The 23494-nt window shown below is 42.3% G+C and overlaps 1 protein-coding gene and 1 long non-coding RNA gene across 2 annotated transcripts; both read right to left on the reverse strand.

The window, feature by feature from the left end:
- Positions 1 to 335: 335 nt before the first annotated feature.
- LOC143817598 (uncharacterized) lies at positions 336 to 2159 on the reverse strand. Its single transcript, XM_077299088.1, has 6 exons — positions 2003 to 2159; positions 1788 to 1872; positions 1418 to 1503; positions 948 to 1139; positions 538 to 687; positions 336 to 370 (listed from the first exon to the last, which is right to left on the reverse strand). Exons 1-6 carry the CDS (start codon positions 2103 to 2105, stop codon positions 336 to 338), a joined length of 651 nt encoding a protein of 216 aa, XP_077155203.1. The 5' UTR covers positions 2106 to 2159.
- Positions 2160 to 21534: 19375 nt separating this feature from the next.
- Positions 21535 to 23058, reverse strand: LOC143817893 (uncharacterized). Its single transcript, XR_013224198.1, has 3 exons — positions 22952 to 23058; positions 22617 to 22824; positions 21535 to 21718 (listed from the first exon to the last, which is right to left on the reverse strand). It is a non-coding gene; the product is annotated as an uncharacterized LOC143817893 (long non-coding RNA).
- Positions 23059 to 23494: the final 436 nt, after the last annotated feature.

A 23494-nucleotide genomic window follows, 5' to 3' on the forward strand; every position in this document is an offset into this window, starting at 1 on the left:
TGAAGATAGAGCGACCCGACCTCCAGCGTGATCTCTATTTATAGGGCAGATTACCTACATTCTTCTTTTAGAGACAATTTTTTTTTGTTAAATTCTTTATAAAAGCCTGAGAACTTACTGTCAGAAGAGATGATCACATCCTCATCCAGGTCCATATTGATGATCACATACCCAGGACCAGGCGTAGAGATGTTGGTCTTTTTGAGGACTTCTCTCTTTTCGACCATCGGTCCATGAGGAGCATCATCTTTTACATTCATGACTTCATCCTCTTGTTCTTCGGTAACACAAAACATTGAAAGTAGAATTAATAAATTAAAGCTTCTATATATTTCTTAGATACATTCAGATTGTGCAGGTTTTATCATTTCTAATTGGTACAGTTATTAATGAAAATACATGGACCCAGCCCTCAGAGTAACATTTTTGTAAGGATTTGGTCTGCGACATGCTCCTTTTAGAGATTTTTATTATTAGGCAGGTTTTTTTTCTGTGAAATACATGTTTCAGTGCATGTAATAAAAGCCTGATACTTACTGTCAAAGGAGATGATCTCATCATCATATGGGTCGATAGTGATTATGACATAATCAGGACCAGGCGTAGAGATGTTGGTGTCTCTCTGTTCAGCCATGGGTCCATGAGGAGCATCATCAATTACAATAGGTATTTCATCCTCTTGTTCTTCTGTAACACAAAACAATGAAATTAGCATTGTTAGAATACAAGATTTTAGATATTTCATAAAGAATATTAATATTATACAAGTTTTGTAACCTGTAAGCGTACTGTAAAGTTTAAAGATTGAAGGACCCAATCACCAGCGTGAACTTGATTTATAGGGTTTAATTACCACCATGATTCTTTTAGAGTTTATTTTTATTAAGTAGTTTTTTTTTTCTGTGAAACACTTGTTATAGTGCATGTAATAAAAGCCTAAAACTTACTGTCAGAGGAGATGATCATATCCTCATATGGGTCAATATCGGTCACAACATAATGGGGGCCAGGCGAAGAGATGTTGGTGTCTTTGTGGACATCTCTCGGTTCAGCCATGGGTCCATGAGGAGCATCATCATGTATGATGGGTCCATGAGGAGCATCATCATGTATAATAGTTGTTTCATCCTCAGGTTCTCCTGTAACATAGAACATTGAAATCAATTCAAAAGGAAAAACTTCTATATTTCTTCTAGATTGTTTCTTCTATCTCTATGGTACAGTCACATACAAGATCTATGAAGAGATTATTTTTACTTTATAAATAAATATCATGTAATGAAAGAGACGACACAGATGTCACTAGAGTCATTCTCCGGCTTTACAATGTGGACTGGGTCCATGTAATATAAAAGCCTCCAAGAAGTATCTGTCTGTACAGAGATATCCCTGTGAGGTCGGTGACGGCCGCACTTACCGCTAGGAGCAGCCCGACTCTTTATGTCTGCGTCCACGCCATCTTGTCTTGTCACTTCTCTATAGAAATTCTTCTTCTTTAGATGTCTGTAAGATGATAAACAGAAGTGACATTATACAGTAATCCATCTCTACATTCTGCACAGTGCTATGATGAGATATATTGTCCTCCATCTATTTTATCGGTCCCTTTCTGCAGTCATTTCCGGAATACAGAATCGTCCATTGTGCTCCCGACAGGTCAGACCCAGTTTAGGAGCCGCTAAGCGTCTACACGAGGTTGTACCCGGCACTGACTCGTGTGATGACCTGAAGATGTGGGATTTCTTATACAGACCCCCATGTCGCCCAGAAATCATTGTGAGACTTACCCAAATATGATGGTACAGATGACACCAAAGAGGAATCCAGAGAAGAAGCAGACGGCAGCAGGAATATTAAACATACTATAGTGATCTAAGGGAGAAAAGATGAAGATCACATGAGAAGACTCCGAACATCACATGTCTCACATGAAGAACCCTCATTGACAGGTATCATGTGACCAATACCTCCATATTGGGTGGATATCCGGTAAAGCTCTTACCTGCAGGGATCACGGCCCTGGGATCACGGGGGCGGGTGTTGGTAGGAGCGCCCTCCACAGGTGCTAATAGCACACTCAGCAATAGAAGAACTCGAAACAGCATTTTAGCCCGGAGGAAAATATCGCTTCTTGTGTAGTCCACAGTCAGCCTCTCCAGACAAAGCCTTGTTCCGGAGCGTCCCTCCTTATAGCCACAGTCAGGACATCACAATGGTGGTCGCACTGTGACATCACGAGGAGCGGAACACGAGTGATGTCACAACGGGCCAGATACCGGTCACCACTGAGGATGAAGCCGCTCCATCCATCGTTATGTGTCTCCTCATATCACTCGTCTCTGGGTCACTGATATAATAAATTATTACACAGGATTCCTGCTGGAAAATGGCCGCCATCAGGACAAGTAGTAAATGCAATAGGCCGGGAATTACTGGAGCACTGACAGCTCAGAGGATTTTCTGATCGCTCCTGATTACACAGATAATGTGTCCCGTGTATTTAGGACAAACCTTTTCTTAGGCCTCACTCTCTCTGATGTGAATAAATGAAGAAATAAAAAGTATCTAAAAGCATCATGAAAAAAATGAGAAAATCAAATTTATTTTTGTCTGGCGGACATGCGAGGGTAACATGGAGATGAGTGTGATAAAAGGAAAAAGGCTGATAGCAGCAGACAATAGCTTAAGAATATTAAAAGTGATATAATGATTAAATGGCTGATAACAGCAGACAATAGCTCATGATAATTGTTTGCACGTGGAATAATGCTGAGGACAGAGAACCATTGCTCAGGATAATTGAGAACTAACATGGAAATAGGCTGATAAGAGCGGACATTAGTGTAATACCCCGAAGTTTTGGATTACAATAATAGTATGTATAATAAATGCACTAGAATATGTGAACTGCTGCGCTGTATCCTGCAGAGATCTGCACTGATTTATGCATCTCAATTTGCTTCTTTAAGAAGGATGATTCAGGATTTCATACACCATAGAGTAGTTTATGTATCATAGTGTTGTTTTTTTTTAATGTCGAAATAAAATCTATGATCACCACGGATGCTGATCAACCCTCTTAAGATGTTGTTGATGTTCAGATCAGAGGACTGTGAGGGCCATTGTAAATCCTTCAGCATGCACCTTTTGAGGTTGTCTATTGTAGACTGTGACGTGTGTTATCCATTTGTAGAAGCCATCCTCTTCCTCTCTTCATTTTCAGCTTTTTTACAGATGGTGTTATATCTGTATTAAGAATTTGTTAAAATTTCATTGAACCAATTCTTCCCTCTACCTGTGAAATGTAACTCAACCCTAAAGCATGATTGATCTACCCCCATGCTTAATGGTAGGCAAGATGTTATTTTCCTGAAATTCTGTCCTCTTTTTTTTCGCACACATACTTTTGACCATTGTTACAACTCTGTTGCCAAATATCTCGGGACCAGGGGCTCCTTCCCTGTCCTTCAGGCTATAGGTGCCCTTTCTATCCCTGTTCCCTTGATTACTTCTAATGGTGAAGACGTCGGGGCCATGCACTTCTTGAGCTCCTGAATCACCCTCAGTCTGTTTTCTTTCACACCAAGGAAAGAGGGGGGTAGTTGTGTATGGCTAACAAAATAAAGTAGCCCTCTGTAGCACTACAGCATGCAGGCATGAGATATATGAAATTTGAATTACATTACTGCTCTAGATTAAAGAAGAAAATTGAGAATACTTAGCGCATAAAGTGGCCAATTCATGTGTACCCGGCAGCCACATTAAGGTGATTCTCATTGCTGAGACCTATTCAATTCGAGAATCCTCTCAGGGGCTAATAGTCTACATTTATATGGCAAGGTAGAATCCTGCTGTAAGTAAAACCGCCAGATTCTGAGGGGTGGAGTCCTCAGTCAGAGAGCCTGTGTGTAGTGATGAGCGAGCACAAAAGTGATCGGTTACTCATTACTCAAATCGAACAAATCGTAATGCTCGGGTGCTCAACCCAAGTAACGAGTATAATGGAAGTCAATGGGAAACTCGAGCATTTTACTGGCGGCCCACACGGAGGTCTGGAGGGAGTCTAAAAATTGCTGAAAACTATGGAAACAGCACTGAAATAGCATGGGAACATCAAGGGGAAGAGCCCTGGCAGCATCTCTGAATCCCAGGTCACTGCTGGGAACAATGTTGTCACAGTATTACACCACTTTTATGGACTGATAATAACACATACAAAACCGAAGATAAAATGGATTTGACTGGAAAAAATGTTAAGAAACAATCTTTCCAGGATAATGACTTGTATATAAGACAAAGTAAATAAGAAAAAAATGCTCCTCCACACCTTGGGCTATGTTTACACGTATTGTTTTTGCTGAGTTTTTGCATGTTGGCATTGCTTTCAAAGGTGAAAAAAACATTCTACAGAAAATGTAATTTTATAATTTTCAAACCTTATATCTGTCCATGTGATGTGTGGACATGATCAGACACATCCTATTTAATTTAGTATGGAAGGACTCTGAAAGTCACAATTTTTTTTTCAGGGCTATTAGGCTATTGTTTGAGGACCAGCAGGTGGGCCTCACTATTGTCAGAGGACCATCAGGCAGCCCTCACTCTGATTTTAGAGGGCCAGCAGCTAGCCCTCACTAAGCATTTTTGGAGGGTTAGCAGATGACTATGGTTTGCTACTGCAATATAATTTATCAATCTGAGGTGGGCAAATTTTCTTTTCGTATTAATACTGTAAAGTTTGAAACTTGAGGGTCAGTAGGTGGCCCTCACAATTTATAGAAGGATAGCGGCTGCCCCATTAGTTTTTGTTGGCCAGCAGGTGTCTTGTGGACAGATGAGACCAAGATGGAGCTTTTTGGTAAAGCACATCATTCTACTTTGTTTACTGTAAATGAAATGAGCCCTACAAATAAAAGAACCCAGTAGTTACAGTGAAATATGGTGGAGGTTCAAATATATTTTGGGGTTGTTTTGCTGCCTCTGGCCCTGGTTCCATCATTGTGTTCAAGGCATCATAAAATGTGAAGATTCCCAAAGGATTTTGGGTCTCAATGTAGTGCCCGGGGTCTGAAAGCTGGGTTTACATCCTAGATCATGGGTCTTCCATCAGAACAATGACAATAAACACATGTAAAGAAGCACCCGGAAATAGATGGAAACAAAGCACTCAAGAGTTCAGAAGTGGTAATTCCAGCTCCAGTACAGTAAAGTGTCCCCTACTACCTTTTACATACAGATGCTACAGAGAAACTGAGATGGATACCTTAAATCAGTTAATTTTGCCTGCTTTGATGAATTTCTGAGTACAAAACACCATAAAAACATTAATCAGTCAATGAGTTCATGGGAGAAAGCAACAGCAAGACTTAGAATTTATAAAATAATAATCCCTGACTAGATGCCTGTCATACGCTATACCTACTACCACACCTCATTGCAAACAATTTGCAGATAGGAGTGGTATTATTGTAGAATATAGAAGGTATATGAACCGGCCCTGAAAAGAAATCTTCTTGTGCGTGGCAGCAACAAACTTTAGAGAAACACAAGTAACACTGGCAGCTTTGATGAATTTCTCAGTACAGAACACTCTAAAATACATGAATCGGTCGATGAGTCCATGGAAAAGCAGCAGACAGGCTTAGGATTTATAAGATGATAACCCCTGACTAGATGCCTGTCGTACATATTAACACAATTTTGCTGTAAAAAAAAATACAGGCAGATAATTTAAAGTCTGGTACCTCCGTCACACGCCTCCCCTATCTGGGTGCTAAAAATTGGGGCATTTTTTGTGCTCCATTGAACTTTTTTTTTGCTATGTCTTAGCCTAGCTATTGACACAATTTTGCTGTAAAAAAAAATTACAGACCAGATAATTAAAAGTGGGGGATGTCCATCACAGGCCTCACCTATCTGTGGGCTAAAAATTCAGGAATTTTTGGGGGTCAATTGAACTGTTTTTGCTGTGTATTAGTCTAGTTATTGCCACCAGTTTGCTTACAAAACAAGGTGTTACCTACAGGCCAGATATTTTAAACTGTGGTTTTCCCGTACACAGATCACATATAAGTTCACTCAAAAGTCAGTCATTTTTAGTGAACATGCAAAATATTGTATGTATTAACAGAAGCATACAGTCTAGATCACACAAAGTCATTATTGCCCTTTACTCCTCTTTGGTCAGACCTCATCTGGAATACAGTGTCCAGTTTTGGGCACCACATTTTAAAAAAGACATCAATGAAATGGAGCAAGTTCAGAGAAGAGCGACCAGAATGATGACTGGTCTGCAAACCATGTCCTATGAGGAACGTTTACTGCATTTGGGAATTTGCTGTCTACAAATATCTCCAGGGCTGTCACATTGTAGAAGGACCATATTAATCGTCATTTGCACAAGGAAAGACTAGAAGCAATGGGATGAAACTGAATGCGAGGATACACAGATTAGATATTAGAAAAAACTTTTTGACAGTTAGGGAGATCAATGAGTGGAACAGGCGGCCACGAGAGGTGGTGAGTTCCCCTTCCATGGAAGCCTTCAAACAGAGGCTGGACAGACATCTGTCTGAGATGATTTAGTGAATCCTGCTTTGAGCAGGGGGTTGGACCAGATGACCTAGGAGATCCCTTCCAACTCTACCATTCTATGATTCTATGATTTTAGTCCATTTAAAATGGGCAAAGTGCGTGCCAAGGGACAGGGACATGATGGTGATGGTGCATGCAGAGGGCGAGGCCGAGGATGTGGGCAAGCGGAGATTACATGTAGTGATGCCCAAATATTTGAGCAGGGTGCAGAAGTAGAAGAGGAGGTGGTGGATGATATAATAACTGACCTAAGCAGGCAGGAGGACATGCAGAGTGAGAACAGCAGCACACATGGTGAAGGAGGCATAGCACCCCAACAGGCAGGAAGAAGCAGTGTGGTAGCCGCAGACAGAAGAGGGGCAACCGTTCCCCATAACACCAACACCACCTGAGACACAAAAATACACAAAGAAAATGGGAGACGTTTATTAGCATCCTGGATAGGACCTGTGCACTTTATATACCGTATGGGAATAAACATACTAGAAATAGGAGGAAACCAATATGGCTAAATAGAGCTGTAAGGGGCGCAATAAGTGACAAAAAGAAAGCATTTAGAGAATTAAAGGAAGTAGGTAGTGAGGAGGCATTAAATAAATACAGAAAATTAAATAAATTCTGTAAAAAGCAAATCAAGGCAGCAAAGATTGAGACAGAGAGACTCATTGCCAGAGAGAGTAAAAATAATCCCAAAATATTCTTTAACTATATAAATAGTAAGAAACTAAAAAATGACAGTGTTGGCCCCCTTAAAAATAGTCTGGGTGAAATGGTGGATGAGGATGAGGAAAAAGCCAATATGCTAAATGACTTTTTTTCATCAGTATTTACAAAAGAAAATCCCATGGCAGCCAATATGACTAGTGATAAAAATTCCCCATTAAATGTCACCTGCTTAACCCAGCAGGAAGTACAGCGGCGTCTAAAAATAACTAAAATTGACAAATCTCCGGGCCCGGATGGGATACACCCCCGAGTACTGCAGGAACTAAGTACAGTCATTGATAGACCATTATTTTTAATCTTTAAAGACTCCATAATAACAGGGTCTGTACCACAGGACTGGCGTATAGCAAATGTGGTGCCAATATTCAAAAAAGGGGCAAAAACTGAACTCGGTAATTATAGGCCAGTAAGTTTAACCTCTACTGTGGGTAAAATCCTGGAGGGCATTCTAAGGGATACTATACTGGAGTATCTGAAGAGGAATAACCTCATGACCCAGTATCAGCACGGGTTTACTAGGGACCGTTCATGTCAGACTAATTTGATCAGCTTCTATGAAGAGGTAAGTTCCGGACTGGACCAAGGGAACCCAGTGGACGTAGTATATATGGACTTTTCCAAAGCTTTTGATACGGTGCCACACAAAAGGTTGTTACATAAAATGAGAGTAATGGGGATAGGGGAAAATATGTGTAAGTGGGTTGAGAGCTGGCTCAGGGATAGGAAACAAAGGGTGGTTATTAATGGAGCACACTCGGACTGGGTCACGGTTAGCAGTGGGGTACCACAGGGGTCAGTATTGGGCCCTCTTCTTTTTAACATATTTATTAATGACCTTGTAGGGGGCATTCAGAGTAAAATTTCAATATTTGCAGATGACACTAAACTCTGCAGGGTAATCAATACAGGGGAGGACAATTTTATATTACAGGATGATTTATATAAACTAGAAGCTTGGGCTGATAAATGGCAAATGAGCTTTAATGGAGATAAATGTAAGGTCATGCACTTGGGTAGAAGTAATAAGATGTATAACTATGTGCTTAATTCTAAAACTCTGGGCAAAACCGTCAATGAAAAAGACCTGGGTGTATGGGTGGATGACAAACTCATATTCAGTGGCCAGTGTCAGGCAGCTGCTACAAAGGCAAATAAAATAATGGGATGTATTAAAAGAGGCATAGATGCTCATGAGGAGAACATAATTTTACCTCTATACAAGTCACTAGTTCGACCACACTTAGAATACTGTGCACAGTTCTGGTCTCCGGTGTATAAGAAAGACATAGCTGAACTGGAGCGGGTGCAGAGAAGAGCGACCAAGGTTATTAGAGGACTGGGGGGTCTGCCATACCAAGATAGGTTGTTACACTTGGGGCTATTTAGTTTGGAAAAACGAAGACTAAGGGGTGATCTTATTTTAATGTATAAATATATGAGGGGACAGTACAAAGTCCTTTCTGATGATCTTTTTAATCATAGACCTGAGACAGGGACAAGGGGGCATCCTCTACGTCTGGAGGAAAGAAGGTTTAAGCATAATAACAGACGCGGATTCTTTACTGTAAGAGCAGTGAGACTATGGAACTCTCTGCCGTATGATGTTGTAATGAGTGATTCATTAATTAAATTTAAGAGGGGACTGGATACCTTTCTGGAAAAGTATAATGTTACAGGGTATATACACTAGATTCCTTGATAAGGCGTTGATCCAGGGAACTAGTCTGATTGCCGTATGTGGAGTCGGGAAGGAATTTTTTTCCCCATGGTGGAGTTACTCTTTGCCACATGGTTTTTTTTTGCCTTCCCCTGGATCAACATGTTAGGGCATGTTAGGTTAGGCTATGGGTTGAACTAGATGGACTTACAGTCTTCCTTCAACCTTAATAACTATGTAACTATGTAACTATGTAACCTATGCTGATAACCCCTACAGGCCATTTGCACCAGCTGCCATGCTCGCATCAGCAGGGGTAGCAAAACTACCAGCCTGACCACCCCCAGCACGATCAGACACATGGCAGCAAAGCACCCGACTTTGTGGTCCAAACCCCAGAGTCCAGGGACACTGTCTGCGGGTGACACCACTGCTTCTTATGCTGTTGTGCGTGGAATCCAATCCCCTGTCCATGGTGCCTGCGAAGATGCCTCCTGCCCTGCACCTGGCGTTGCACACACTCAACTAGCACCATCATCAAGCACGTCCTTGTCCCACCGCAGCGTTCAGTTGTCCATACCCCAGTCCTTGGAATACAAGCGGAAATACGCTGCCAACGCCCCACAGGCCACCCTACTAAATTCACAGATTTCTCATCTGCTTGTGCTCGAAATGTTGCTTTTTAGACTCATGGAGACGGAAGCTTTCCGCAACCTGATGGCGGCCATCCCAAGTTACTCGGTCCCCAGCCGCCACTATTTTTCCCGGTGTTCCATCCCCGCATTACACAAGCACATGTCCCAAAACATTAACCGTGCCCTCAACAATGCTGTTACTGGGAAAGTCCACCTAACCACGGCCACGTGGACAAGTGCTAGTGGGCAGGGACGGTACATCTCATTCTATTATATGCCTATACTCTATGTTGATAATGCCATACATCATATATTTACATTTTTGCAAGTATATTCACTTATTGTGCTTATAATCTGTGATTCCAGATAGCGTATTAACATATTGATCTCTTTTTACAGAGCCGTCTTTACTGATCACCACTGCAAGTCACCGCCCTTGATCTCCTTCCCCCTTGTGCTCTCCTAAATTCCTCCCATCTCACTGCCCGACTGCATCCATGTGTGATATTCTGCAATCCGCATCATAGTCCGCTACACAGAATACTGTACCGCTACTATTCCGACTTAGTTACATATACAGGGAATGAGTTAACGGGATTCTACTATTTCCATAGCGGTGGAACGCAAACACCTTCACCGGTGGAGCGCACACTTCCTGTTGCGTTCTTCCGGTCTCGGCGTGGCGACTAGTCCTGCCCCATGCCTATAATTAGACACATGGAGAGGAATGCCTCCATCTAACCAGCGGCAGACACCGCGATAGATGTGCAGCCTCCACGCCACTATCCACCACCGGTAAGCTATAATATTTAGCCTTACACCTGCGTACCCTTAAGATTCATAGTGGTCACTATATGATAATATTTCTTTACAGACCACTGGACCCAGTTAGTCCGGATCATTATACGCACACTTCTATTCATAGTGATGCAGGTTAGTTATTTAGAGACATAAGCATTTTTTATGGGTCCTTTTTACCCCTTACGATCCAACTTACCCTCTTCTAATATGCGTTTACTACATAGGTACTTTGTATGTACAAGGGGCTGGATTACACCACAGTGGCTACATAAGAGTATATTACGAGTAAGTTTAGATAGATTACACCTACAAATATACATATCACTTTTATTATGCCAATTATGTAAGTTTATACCTTATCTTTTCTCATAGGCTTATTTGCCTACCACAAGACAATATGAAGCAGTCGGTATGTGTGATTCCCTCTCCTTTACCCTTACCTTCTCACAAATCACATTATGAGCTATATTGTTGTTTGATCTACAGTGTGATCATACTTTAGTTTACTTGTTTATAGCATGTTGTGTTTATATCATGTTGTGCAGTATACTGAAGAAGGTCATGAATTGACCGAAACGTCTTTATAAACTGGACTGCAATAAATTTATCTTCCTGCATCCATAAATACGAGTTGAGTGCCAATGACTATTTATCACGGTACATCTCACTGACAGCACACTGGGTTAACATAGTGGAAGCCGTGACCTAGTCGGTCCTTGGGATGGAACACATCCCCCTGACGCCAAGGATTGCGGGCTCTATGTCAATCAGGGTTGGCCCAAAAGTCTACAGCTCCTGCACTTCCTCCTCCTCCTCTTCAGCCTCCATCTCCGACATCAACACATCAGTCACAAGCTGGAAGCAGTGCAGCACTGCCTCAGCCAAGAAGCAACTGGATGTCCTGAAGCTAATATGCTTAGGTGACAAACCGCACAATGCAGAAGAGTTGTGGACAGCTCTGAAAGAGCAAACAGATCGGTGGCTGACATCGCTGAACCTACAGCCAGGCATGGTCATGTGTGACAATGGCTGGAACCTGGTGGCGGTTCTGAGGTGAGGCGAGCTCACACACGTACCTTGCCTGGCCCATGTGCTTAACCTCATTGTTCAGTGGTTTCTCAAAAGCTACGCGGAGCTACCAGATCTGCTTGTGAAAGTGCGCACCTGTGTGCCCATTTTAGAAAATCAGCTACAGCTTCTGCCGCCCTTGCCATGCTTCAGTAGTGTTTACAGCTTCTGGCTCACCGAATGGTGTGTGATGTCCCCACGCATTGGAACTCTACACTGCATATGTTGGAAAGGATTTGTGAGCAGAAGAGGGCAGTTGTTGACTACCAGCATCAAAAAGGCCATCGTTATTCAGTTCAGAATCCACACATAAGACCTCAGGAATGGACATGGATGTCAGAAATATGTACCATCCTCCAAAACTTTGAGGAGTCCACCAACATGGTGAGTGGCGATGTCACCATAATTAGCTACACCATTCCGGCTCTCTGTGTTCTGAAACGCTCTCTGCTCTCAATCAAAGAGGATGCATTGCAGGCGGAGCACAATGAGATGGAGCAAGGAACCATAAAGGGTGATTACGCACATCCCAGCCTCATGTCGTCCCAACGTGGATTGGTTGACAATGAGGAAGAGGAGGAGGAGGAAGAACAGGAGCTACTTTCATGCACTATAGACGCTACTACAAGCACAACTGTCATACTGTCTGTTCAGTGTGGATGGCCTGAGGACAGGGAGGAGGAGGAGGAGAAGAGCATGGTCAGTTGTCCTCTTGGTGAGGACACAAAAGTCTTGCCTGTTAGCAGTCTGGCACGCATGGCTGACTTTATGTTGCGCTGGCTTTCCTGTGACCCTTGTATTCTCAAAATTTTGGGTGACAGTCATTATTGGTTGGTGACTCTTCTAAACACAAACTACAATGAGAACTTTCAATCTCTTCTTAAAGAGGCAGACAGGTGTACTAAAATGGTGCAGTACCAGAAGGCCCTTGTTGCGGAATTATTAAAAAAATTCCCATCTGAAAACGCTGGCGGCAGAGGTCACAGTTCGTTGGACAACGAAGGAGTACAGGCGAGAGAGACACAGCTCCCATCCAGCAGAGACAGGGGAACAATGGCAAAGATCTGGGAGTGTTTTCTCAGACCCACCCATCGCCTTGGCACAGAGGCAAGGGGTACTGGCACAAGGAGTGCAAAGTTCTGGAAGATGCTAAGGGAGTACCTTGCTGACCGTAGCAACGTCCTCTGTGATTCCTCTGTGCCTTTTAGTTATTGGGTATCCAAGCTGGACACGTAGCATGAACTGGCTCTCTACGCCTTGGAGGTCCTGGCCTGCCCTGCCACTAGTGTTTTGTCAGAGCTGGTTTTATAGTTCTACTGGTGAAATTATAACTGATAAGCGCATGCGCCTGTCAGCTGAAAATGCTGACAGGCTGACTCTTATAAAAATGAACAAGGGCTGGATTGGGCCAGACTTCTCTACACCACCGAATGATAACAGCGAAACATAACCTCAAATCCAATGTCATTTTTTTGGAGGGGTATTCCCATGCACCTCTTCCCACCCACACATGGGTATACGCTTCCTGATTTTGACTGTGTGATGTTATCCTCCTCATCATCCACCAACACTAGATTACCTTGGTGACCGTGGTCCATGAGGCCACGTTATTGTTTTCAAGGGTGTTTATGATACCCTTAAAATAATAATAATACCATATATACTCGAGTATAAGCCGACCCGAGTATAAGCCGAGGCATCTAATTTTGTCACAAAAACTGATTGACTAGAGTATAAGCCTAGAGTGGGAAATGCAGCAGCTAGTGATACATTTCAAAAATAAAAATAGATACCAATAAAAGTAAAATTAATTGAGACATCAGTAAGTTAAATGTTTTTGAATATCCATAATGAATCAGGAGCCCCATATAATGCTGCATACAGTTCATGATGGGCCCAATAAGAATTCCTGCCTAACCAGAGAGGAGCTTGTGTATTTGTAGCCAGGGCAGGCGCTAGTGCCTTTAGAATACCGGCCCCTCCGGTGAGGAGTTCTGTGTGTGTGTATGGAGTCCACTACCGGTTCCCTTGCCTCAGAGTAAAGGAACTCCTGTGAAGTCAACAGGGTTTGCATTGGCGTCTATACAATCTGCTACTGTGTGCCAATAACACGGCTCTGCTGCAGAGCTTTTTCGGTTGCTGTGTGCGATTGGCACAGCCATGTGCTACTCCATTGAGTGACGTTAACTCAGTGCCAGTCTGTTAAGCTCGCTGCAAGTCTCGCCATTGTACTTTTAGCTGCAGTGTTCCATCTCTCCACGGTGGACTCCGGGTGGCGAACGCACTTCATTATTATAATTTATTTAGTGTGTTCCGCCCACCCTAACACCCTACTCCACGTCTCTTCCAAGGGATATTGCATCCAAAATTTGAGCAGGCCTTGCATTCACTGCATAGGCAAACTTTCTGGGAGTAAAAAAAATCATGATAATGGGAACTTTGGTTTCCTGTGGCCATCCAGTACGTTGGTTCAAAGGCTTATTGGGGTGCGTGTAACGTTGGGACAGGGCAGGCCTTGCATTCAATGCATAGGGTAACAGTGTGGCAGTAGCAAATTCATAATAATGGGAACGTTGGTTTCATGTGGCCATCCAGTACACCTGTTCAATGGTTATTGAGGTGCGTCCAACTTTGGGGCAGACCTTGCATTCAGTGCATAGGCAATAACAGTATAGGAGACGCACTGTTTAATGTGAGAACAACAAAGCATAGCCGGCTGATGGCTCTCTAAGAATAGTGAGGACCAACTGCTGTCCCTTTAAGAATATTGCAGTCCGCCTGATGGCCGTCCTTCTTTACCAGCCCCTCCTTCATAAATGAAACAGGACGTGTCTGCTGATGTGTCACACACCACATGGCCAGCTAGGGTTGTTAAATGTTACAATGACATTTCCCAGTGAATGCATTTGTCTTGGTTGAAAGCAATGTTAAAGTTGAAAAATGCATCAAAAACGCTGCATGTGACCATAGCCCAACTGGTGGAGGAACATCTTTGTGTTGGGTTATTTATTTTGCCTTAGATACAAATCATTACCCTGGAAAGGATGTACCTTAACATATTTCCCAGGAAAATCCATTTTGTTTTTGTATGTTTTATTGTGAGTCTGTAAAAGTGGCGTAAGACCCTGACAACATTGTTCACAGCTGTGACCTGGGAGTCAGAAATGCTTCTAGGAGTCTTCCCCTTGATGTTTCCATGTCATTTGAGCAGTGTACCCATCGATTTCAGACATTTTTTGAATGCTCGAGTGGGAACTCGAGTCCCAGCCCCGCATGGTTGGTGTTTTTAGACAGCCAGTGAACATGTGGGGATTGCCTGCCAGTCACTGTAATGCGGTAGCCATCTTGGTTGTGGCATTACTGTGATTGGCTGGCCCATAGCTTCATCTGGTCTATATAGGACGCCATGTTCAGCACACTGTACCCCGGACACAGGCAGCGTAGGGAGAGGTGCTGGTGAGAGAGGGACAGAATTGTAGCTGTGTATTAGTCAGGGATCCAACCACATTTATATTTCTGTGAAGTACAACAACAGCATTTCTTAGGGCTGATGATAATTAGTGATGGGCGAATTTGTTTTCGGAAAACGATCTCCAAACATAAATTCGGCACGAATATGGCACATTCGGATTCGTGATCGGGAACCCGAGCAAAATGTTATAAAATCGGTAAAAATCGGTAACAATTCGGTAAAAGTGTGGGAAAATATTTGCGTTGCCACAAAAATATTTTCAGCACTTTAGCAACAATGACGGTGGTGTATCATGAGTGTTTGGCGCGTGTTTGATGAGGGGCGGGGGTTTACACAGCTCAGAGGCGCAGCGTTCTGGGAAGCACAGCAGTCTTTTTTTTCCCCTAGCTTTTGGTGTTCACATTGTGGTTAGCCAATCAGGGCGCATGACACACCCACAATGTCCTGACACTACGGCTTGTGTCATTGGCTGCTGAAATCACATGTCCCTCTCCATATAAATAGCGGACATCTTGTTTTAGCGCCATTTTGACACTATAACAGCAGGGTTTTAGCTAGTTAGTTAGCCGTTGTATATCAGTCAGATAGTGTAGGTAGATAGTGTCCAGTGGGGCTGTAAAATTTACCTTCCGGAATTATTTCTTTTTCTGGCTCATTACTGAGGTCCACAGACACAGCCAGCAGGGCACATGTCCTACAAGTGTGTTGTGCACTGCTTCTATAGTGCTCCATACACGAGTATAGCATTCTAGATTATATTATTTCAGTAGCTAAATGTGGAAAAGCCTGCTGTATCCCACAATTCAGCTAGTTAGATAGGTGGTTGTATATCAGTCAGATAGTGTAGCGAGCTACTGTCCAGTGTGGCTGTTAAATTTACCTTCTAGCATTTTTTTTTCTTTTTTGGACATTACTGAGGTCCACAGACAAGCCCAGGGCACATGTTGTGCACTGCTTCTATTATGATCTATGCACGAGTATAGCATTCTAATTCACATGTAGCTAATGATCAAACATTAAACAGCCTGCTGTATCCCACCTTGTCATTTAGTGCTGTGGCGATATAAAACTGTCTGCAGACCTAAAGCACATTAAGAAAAAAGTTATAATTTTTTCTGTTGCTAAATGTGAAACAGCCTGCTGTATCCCACTTTATCAATGAACCTGTCTGTAGACTATTGTTTGGGATGCAAAGAAAAATCCCAAAATAACATCAGCTGAAATACTGGACTCTGAAAACTAGCGGTGTGGCTGTTTCAAGATGCACAATAAGGAAGCACTTGAAGAAAAATGGGCTGCATGGTCGAAAGCCATTACTATGCAAATGCCAAAAAAGTATCTCGCCGCAATACACAAAACAGCACAGAGACAAGCCTCAAAACTTCTGGAACCAGGTAATTGGGAGTGATGAGACCAAAATTTTACTTATTGGCCACAACCATAAATGTTACATTTGAAGAGAGGTCAACAAAACCTATGATGAAAGCAACACCATTCCTACTGTAAAGCACGGAGATGGATCGCTGATGTTTTGGGGATGTGTGAGCTACAAATGCACAGGAAACTTGGTCAAAGTTGAAGGAGAGGTGAATGCAGCACATTATCAGCAAATACTGGAGGTAAATTTGCATTTATCAGACCGGAAGCTGCGCATGAGACGTACTTGGACATTCCAACATGACAACGATCCAAAACACAAAGCCAAGTCGAGCTGTCATTGGCTACAGCAGAACAAATTGAAGGTTCAGTCTCCTGACCTCAATATCATTGAGCCACTTTAGGGAGATCTCAAGCACGCCAATACGTCCATCTCAATTGGACAAATTTGCATTCTTTTTGAGCACTGACATTTTATACGGCATTTAGCATGCAACAGATGGGCCTCAAACCCCCCAAAAATTAATTGTTTAAAAAATTGCGTTGCTATATATATACTGCAGTCTGATACGTCCGTCTGAGGTGTTCAAATTTGCCTGCCATTGTAATACAGCCTTTTTTTTAAGCTGTGACATTTTATAAAGCATTTAAAGTGCTAGATTGAGCCTCAAAAGCCCCCTGCCAAAAAAATCTTTGTTAAAAAATCACATTGCTATATTAATACTGCAATCTTATGCCAAGTAAAAATAAGTAGCAGCCGACAGCACTTCAATGCAGGGGTCCACGTTCCAGTCCAATGGCCCAATCGGAAAGAAAACACAGTCCAGTACTAAAAAGGAACAGCATCCCATCCAGGTGATCAAAGATTAAAAGAGCTTTATTCTGCCGTGATGCAATGTTTCGACCATTATAGGTTTTTATCCTGGATGGGATGCTGTTCCTTTTTAGTACTGGACTGCAGTCTTATACATCCATCTTAAGTCGAAACATTTTGCTGCCAATATAATACTGCCATTTTTTTCAGCACTGAAATTTTATACAGCATTTATTGTAAAAGAGTTGAGCCTCAAAACACACTAAAAAAAAATGTGGTTTCAATTAGCATTGCTATATTGATACTCTAGTGTTATACATCCATCTGTAGTGGGCAAATTTTGCTGGCATTGTAATACTGCCTGCAATGTTTTCTTAACAGGGACATATCATACGTAATTTAAAATGGGCAAGGCACATGGTAAGGGACGAGAAAGTGGACGTGATGCTGATGGTGAGCGCAAAGGCTGAGGATGTGGGCAAGGGAACACTGTGCCCACTGCTGGAGCACAACAAACAAACATCATTTAAATCTAGCTTCCTGTCTCACTTTGTAGGGATGCGCTGTACACCACTCTTGAAACCAGACCATTGTGAAAATGTTGTTGGATGAATAGTAGATAATGCTTCCAGTCACTTTGCCAGCACCACCCTATCTAGGGCATGGTCGAGTCTAAGTAGCCATGATTCTGGACCACATAATCCTCACCCTGATCCTCCTTCCTCCCACCATGCCAAGTGCCCAGAAACAAGTGATCCCACACTTGGACACTCCGAAGAGCTGTTCACATTTCCATTATAGATTTTGGCCTCTCGCCCTGCCCATTCCAACATAGACATGGGGACATTGCATGTAACAATGCTCAAAGGCAGGAAGAGGCAGTGGGGTGGCCAGAGACACAAGGCAGGCAACTGATTCCCAGAGCACCAACACGGGTGAATTTGCTAAGCCATGGTTTAGGTGTTCACGAGTCTCTCGCTTTGGAGAACTATGGGCGGTACATTATGCTATATGGAGGACTATAGAGAGTGTATTATACTGTTTGGAGGACTTTGGGATGCAATATACTGTTTGGAGAACTTTGGGATGTTTACTATGTGTAGTACTATGAGGAGCTCATTATAGTGTACTGAAGGCTCTGGAGAGTGCATTATGCTATATGGAGGACTATGGGTAGTGCATTATACTATGGGGTGAATTATACTATAATGGAGAATTATGGGGTGCAGTATACTACATGGAGGACTATAGGGACCATTATACCTTAATGAGGGCTGTGTGAGGGGCCATTATAATATTTTGAGCGCTACATTGGAGCCTTTATAATATTTGGAGAGCTGTGTTTGTGCCATTATGCTGTATGCAAGCAATTATACAATGTGAAGGTTTAAATGGGGTCCCTCATACTGTGTGGGAGGCTGTATGTATGCTATTATACTGTTTGGATGCCTAGTGGGGCCATTATACAGTGTGGTGAGTTGTGGGGCTGTTATACTATATGTGGGGCCCATTATACTGGTTGGAGGGCTATGTTGGGGTCAACGTTAGGGATCGTACTGTATTATGGTCACAATACTTTAACGGGGGACTTGAGGTGGTCTACAGTAGGGTCATCCTACTGTTCTTGTGAAGGGTACTGTGGAAGAAGTCACTGTGGGGGTGTCATACATTGTTTGTGTATCAATTTTGTTGGCATTATACTTTGAAAGGGGAATCTAGGGCTTTAGTAGGAGGAAAATTGCTTTGTAAGGACTTTAAAGTTGTGACATATGTTCTTCTGTGACCCAAATGAATATTATTTTTTTTGTTCATTTTGGGGTCTAATTAGAACTTCTGCTATAATGCAACATGATTTCTATGTAGGCCTCTGGCTGGAATTGCAGAAATCCTTGCAGTCACATGACCTCTGTTCCCGACACCGAAGTATGCTGACAGTGCATGTTGTGAGCATTCAGAACTATGAATTTAAGAAGTTGTAGCATATATGGTCTGCAAAGTACTGGTGTAGAACTGCTATATCCATTATATGGGAACTGTATTGTGGTAATATCAGTCCTAGTACAGTGGTTTTGGTTAAAGGTGTTGTCTAGGCTTGGGGTTAAAGTTTGTGATCTCTCTATGTGACTGCTGACTTCTGAATCCTCCAAGTGTGTGCATCGTGCGCTATGAAGTTCTCTGTGCTGGGAGTGGGCGATCATCTGACTAGAAGTATGTGACTTTCATAGATGTGATCACCTACCAACTGTGCGTGGTTGCGCTCAATACAAGTGAGGAAATTGGGCAAAGCCAAGCACGTCTAGTTGAAATGTGGCCGGAGGTGTGGAAATCGCATACTTGTGGTCACATGATCGCCTGAGAATCCTTACAGTGCGCGATGTGAGGATTCAGAAGTGTGAATTTAAGAATCTGGATTGGCACTAATGGCTGTAGGGCACTTACTTGATTTATAGAACACAAGTTATAATTTATCCACAATGACTTATAGCAGTATAGAATACTCGGGGGATTGATAAGGTGGTAAACCACAAATGCCTTTCTCATCATATAAAGCACTGCATGTACTGTATATTATTACAAGAACGTGCTCATTTCTATTGCTTTCCAGCTCATACACTTACCATCATGGTGTAGTGATGTGCTTAGTGTGAGACTCATAATCGTTGTATCCTAAAGAATATTTAATAGAGATTAGAGAATTCAACTCCTCCAGAATACAGATACTTGCAATTTGTTCCCCTCAAATTGAGCATTATGGCTGCCAGCGGCAGCAACTGTTTTGCTGAACCATGGAATGCAGGCAAAAGTTTCTTTCGCCTTCTCCGGTTGCAAGCATCTTCTCTCTTCTGTTTCCTCAGTTGGAACTTCCAGCTCGGCCAGGCCTCTGACATTTCTTCGAGCCGTGCCATCGCGGAGCAGTTGCCACTAATGTGTGTCCACAGAGGTAATAACTAGTCCTTGGGCGACAGACATCGTAATGTTCTGATATCATGATGTGCGTCATAACTGTATGGTGTGCAGTGACATTAATGTTCTGGTCGTACTGGTATCAGCCCCATTGTGAAACAGGCCGAAGAAGATGGACACGATTAATGAGGAATGTTAAATTTGTGGCAAATAAGTTTGATTGTGAGAAAACACGAATGTAAGCTGCCATGTGTTTAATGCTACATAAAATATTCCCTCCTCACAGTGTTGTACATATTCTGCTGTATTGTAAGGATAGATAAAGGCACAGATACACTGCTACATATGATTCATTGACTTCTTTATTAACTTCTTTAAAGGTGGGTAATGTAGAAGTTCCCATTAGAAGTCAGGGCAATAATCTTCAAAAGTGCCCGATAATAATGATGACAAAGGGGCATTGACTCACGAAGAGTCGACCTTCAGCGCTGAGGAGAGGAAAAACCCCCGGTGGAGGAAACCTCTATGGAACCTTGGCTGAAGGACTGCCCTTCCCTTACGCTGTAGATGTTCATTGATGGGAACAGAGACCGAGCCCGGAATCTGTGTCATGGTGCAGTAGGTAACTCACTTGATTCGTTATTACATCTAGCTGCAGAAAGTCCATCAACTGTTTAATCCACTGATGAGAACAGAGACCGAGCCCGGAATCTGTCTCGTATGCAGTAGGTACCTCACTTAATATGTGAGTACATCTAGGTGCGTAAAGTCCAGAAAATGTCGTATCCAGTGGTTGAGATCAGAGACCGAGCCCGGAATCTGTCTTGTCTTGCAGAAGGAAACCCACTTCTTCTGTGAGTGCGTCTAGCTGCTTAAAGTCCAGAAAACGTCGTATCTAGTGGTTGAGATCAGAAACCGAGCCCGGAATCTGTCTCGTCTTGCAGAAGGAAACCCACTTCTTCTGTGAGTGCGTCTAGCTGCTTAAAGTCCAGAAAACGTCGTATCTAGTGGTTGAGATCAGAAACCGAGCCCGGAATCTGTCTCGTCTTGCAGAAGGAAACCCACTTCTTCTGTGAGTGCGTCTATCTGCTTAAAGTCCAGAAAACGTCGTATTAATTTGTTGAGATCAGAGACCGAGCCCGGAATCTGTCTCGTCTTGCAGAAGGAAACCCACTTCTTCTGTGAGTGCGTCTAGCTGCGGAATGTCCAGAAAATGTCGTATTCAGTTGTTGAGATCAGAAACCGAGCCCGGAATCTGTCTCGTCTTGCAGAAGGAAACCCACTTCTTCTGTGAGTGCGTCTAGCTGCTTAAAGTCCAGAAAACGTTGTATCCAGTGGTTGAGATCAGAGACCGAGCCTGGAATCTGTCTCGTCTTGCAGAAGGAAACCCACTTCTTCTGTGAGTGCGTCTAGCTGCTTAATGTCCAGAAAACGTTGTATCCAGTGGTTGAGATCAGAGACCGAGCCTGGAATCTGTCTCGTCTTGCAGAAGGAAATCCACTTGTTCTGTGAGTGCGTCTAGCTGTGGAAAATCCAGAAAATGTCGTATCCAGTGGTTGAGGACAGAGACCGAGCCCGGAATCTGCCTCGTCTTGTTGATGTAAAGTTGTCATCTCCAGCTGGATCCCATATTCCTTGTGGGAACACAGCGAGACCCCGCACTGCCTCACCTGGAAAATATGTTACAAAATCAGCAAGACAGTAAAGATTAATATATATATATATACATGGTGACAGATTATAATGAGTGGGGCAACAGAAGAAGTTTATATGTTGTCCATTATCGGTAGATTATAATACAGTGCTATGTAATATATAGTGGCATTATTTCATCTCAATGTTCAGGTATGTTCTACACCTGATCATTGCTGTGATAGGAATAGTACCCTGACTATTATTGTTTGTTCTTGTGTTATTAGATTACAGTTTTCTAGGAATCCCTCCCTCGTGGTACATATAGTACATATACAGCGCTGCACACCGTTTCCTATAACTCCTGAAAAAGCTGTGATGGTGAAACCACTGTCAGGTTGATGTGATGGCTGGCATTTCTGGTACTACAGCATGTCTAAACGTACTTGGCACTGACGTGACTTTTTCTTCTGAGTTCTGTGCATTAATAAGGCTGAATATTAGTTATGGCACCTGGATGTAAATGTAATTGTTGATATTGAGCATTTTTTATCGCTCCATCAGCTTTTGTGATTTATTATATTTACATTTTACCCCAGTATTGCTGTATATGCATAATGTGATCATGATAAAATATTCATCTTATTGTTTATGCCTTGATCACCGACTCTTCTTCATATGATCGTCCATTTTTGTTATTTATTGTGATGTATTAAAGATAATTTATATTGTATTCTATTCGTGATTCTAGAATGACAACAGCCATTTTCATGTAGTCTCATGGCTCACAGACTGATGATTTAGACGCCGTAAGGAAAAAGAATGCTGTCAACGTTTAGGATGTTAGTGCCCAATTTCTAATTATTTATCCTATTGCCTGTTAATACTAAAATATAACATATATCATAAAAATTCACAGGAGCCCTGAGGACTTACATTAGGTTTTGGCTGGCATAGTAGGCCAGACGTTCCTTAAGGATAAGCTCCATGAAGACTTTACATTTCTCCATGTCTTTGGCCAGGCCAAGATCGTCATCAAAATGTTCAAGAGGCAGAGTAGTAGACGGAGGAGGACACAGAGGTAGTGGAGTTGTAGACAGAGGAGGACACAGAGGAGGTGGAATATGTTCTCCGTCCTCTTGTTCTGTAAAAGAAAGTGATTAAAAGATTGGTAGATTTTAATTTATTCATTTTATGTAAGTTAGAAGTACTGATGATATTTATGGTAGTAATTATTCTTTTTATCAAGGTGAACAAGAAAGTAAACTTACTGTCAGAATAGATGACCACATCCTCGTCCAGGTCCATATTGATGATTACATAATCAGCACTAGGTGTAGAGATGTTGATGTTTTCGAGGACATCTCTATTTTCGGCCATAGGTCCACGAGGAGCATTGTCATTTCCGTTAGTTATTTCATCCTCTTGTTCTTCTGTAAGGTTCAACATTGAAATTATCATTAATATAATAATAGTTTCTATCTGTTTGTTACTACCAAGCAGGTTTTAAAACCTCTAAATGGCACAGTACAGTATGAAAATAGAGGGACCAAAACATAAGTTACCTCTATGTATAGGGTTCATTTACCCACATGCTTCTATTGCAGATTTTTTTTTATTATTAGACTGATTTGTTTTTATAAACACCTTTTAATAAAAGCTTGAGAACTTACTGTCAGAGGAGATGATCACATCCTCATCCAGATCCTTATCGATTATGACACAACCAAGACCAGGCGTAGAGATGTTGGTGTTTGCTCTCTTTTCGTCCATTGGTCCTTGAGGAGCATCATTATTTGCAATAGTTATTTCAT

This window comes from Ranitomeya variabilis, chromosome 3 (assembly GCF_051348905.1).
Source record: "Ranitomeya variabilis isolate aRanVar5 chromosome 3, aRanVar5.hap1, whole genome shotgun sequence".
Lineage (NCBI taxonomy): Eukaryota > Metazoa > Chordata > Amphibia > Anura > Dendrobatidae > Ranitomeya > Ranitomeya variabilis.

What these genes read in the sequence shown, in the direction of transcription:
- LOC143817598 (XM_077299088.1), bottom strand. Translation starts at nt 2,105, where the DNA reads ATGCTGTTTCGAGTTCTTCTATTGCTGAGTGTGCTATTAGCACCTGTG. An exon ending in ATCTGTACCATCATATTTGG is followed by an intron (nt 1,504 to 1,787) that starts GTAAGTCTCACA and finishes ATCATCTTACAG; the next exon opens with ACATCTAAAGAAGAAGAATT. An exon ending in TATGATCATCTCCTCTGACA is followed by an intron (nt 688 to 947) that starts GTAAGTTTTAGG and finishes TTTGTGTTACAG; the next exon opens with AAGAACAAGAGGATGAAATA.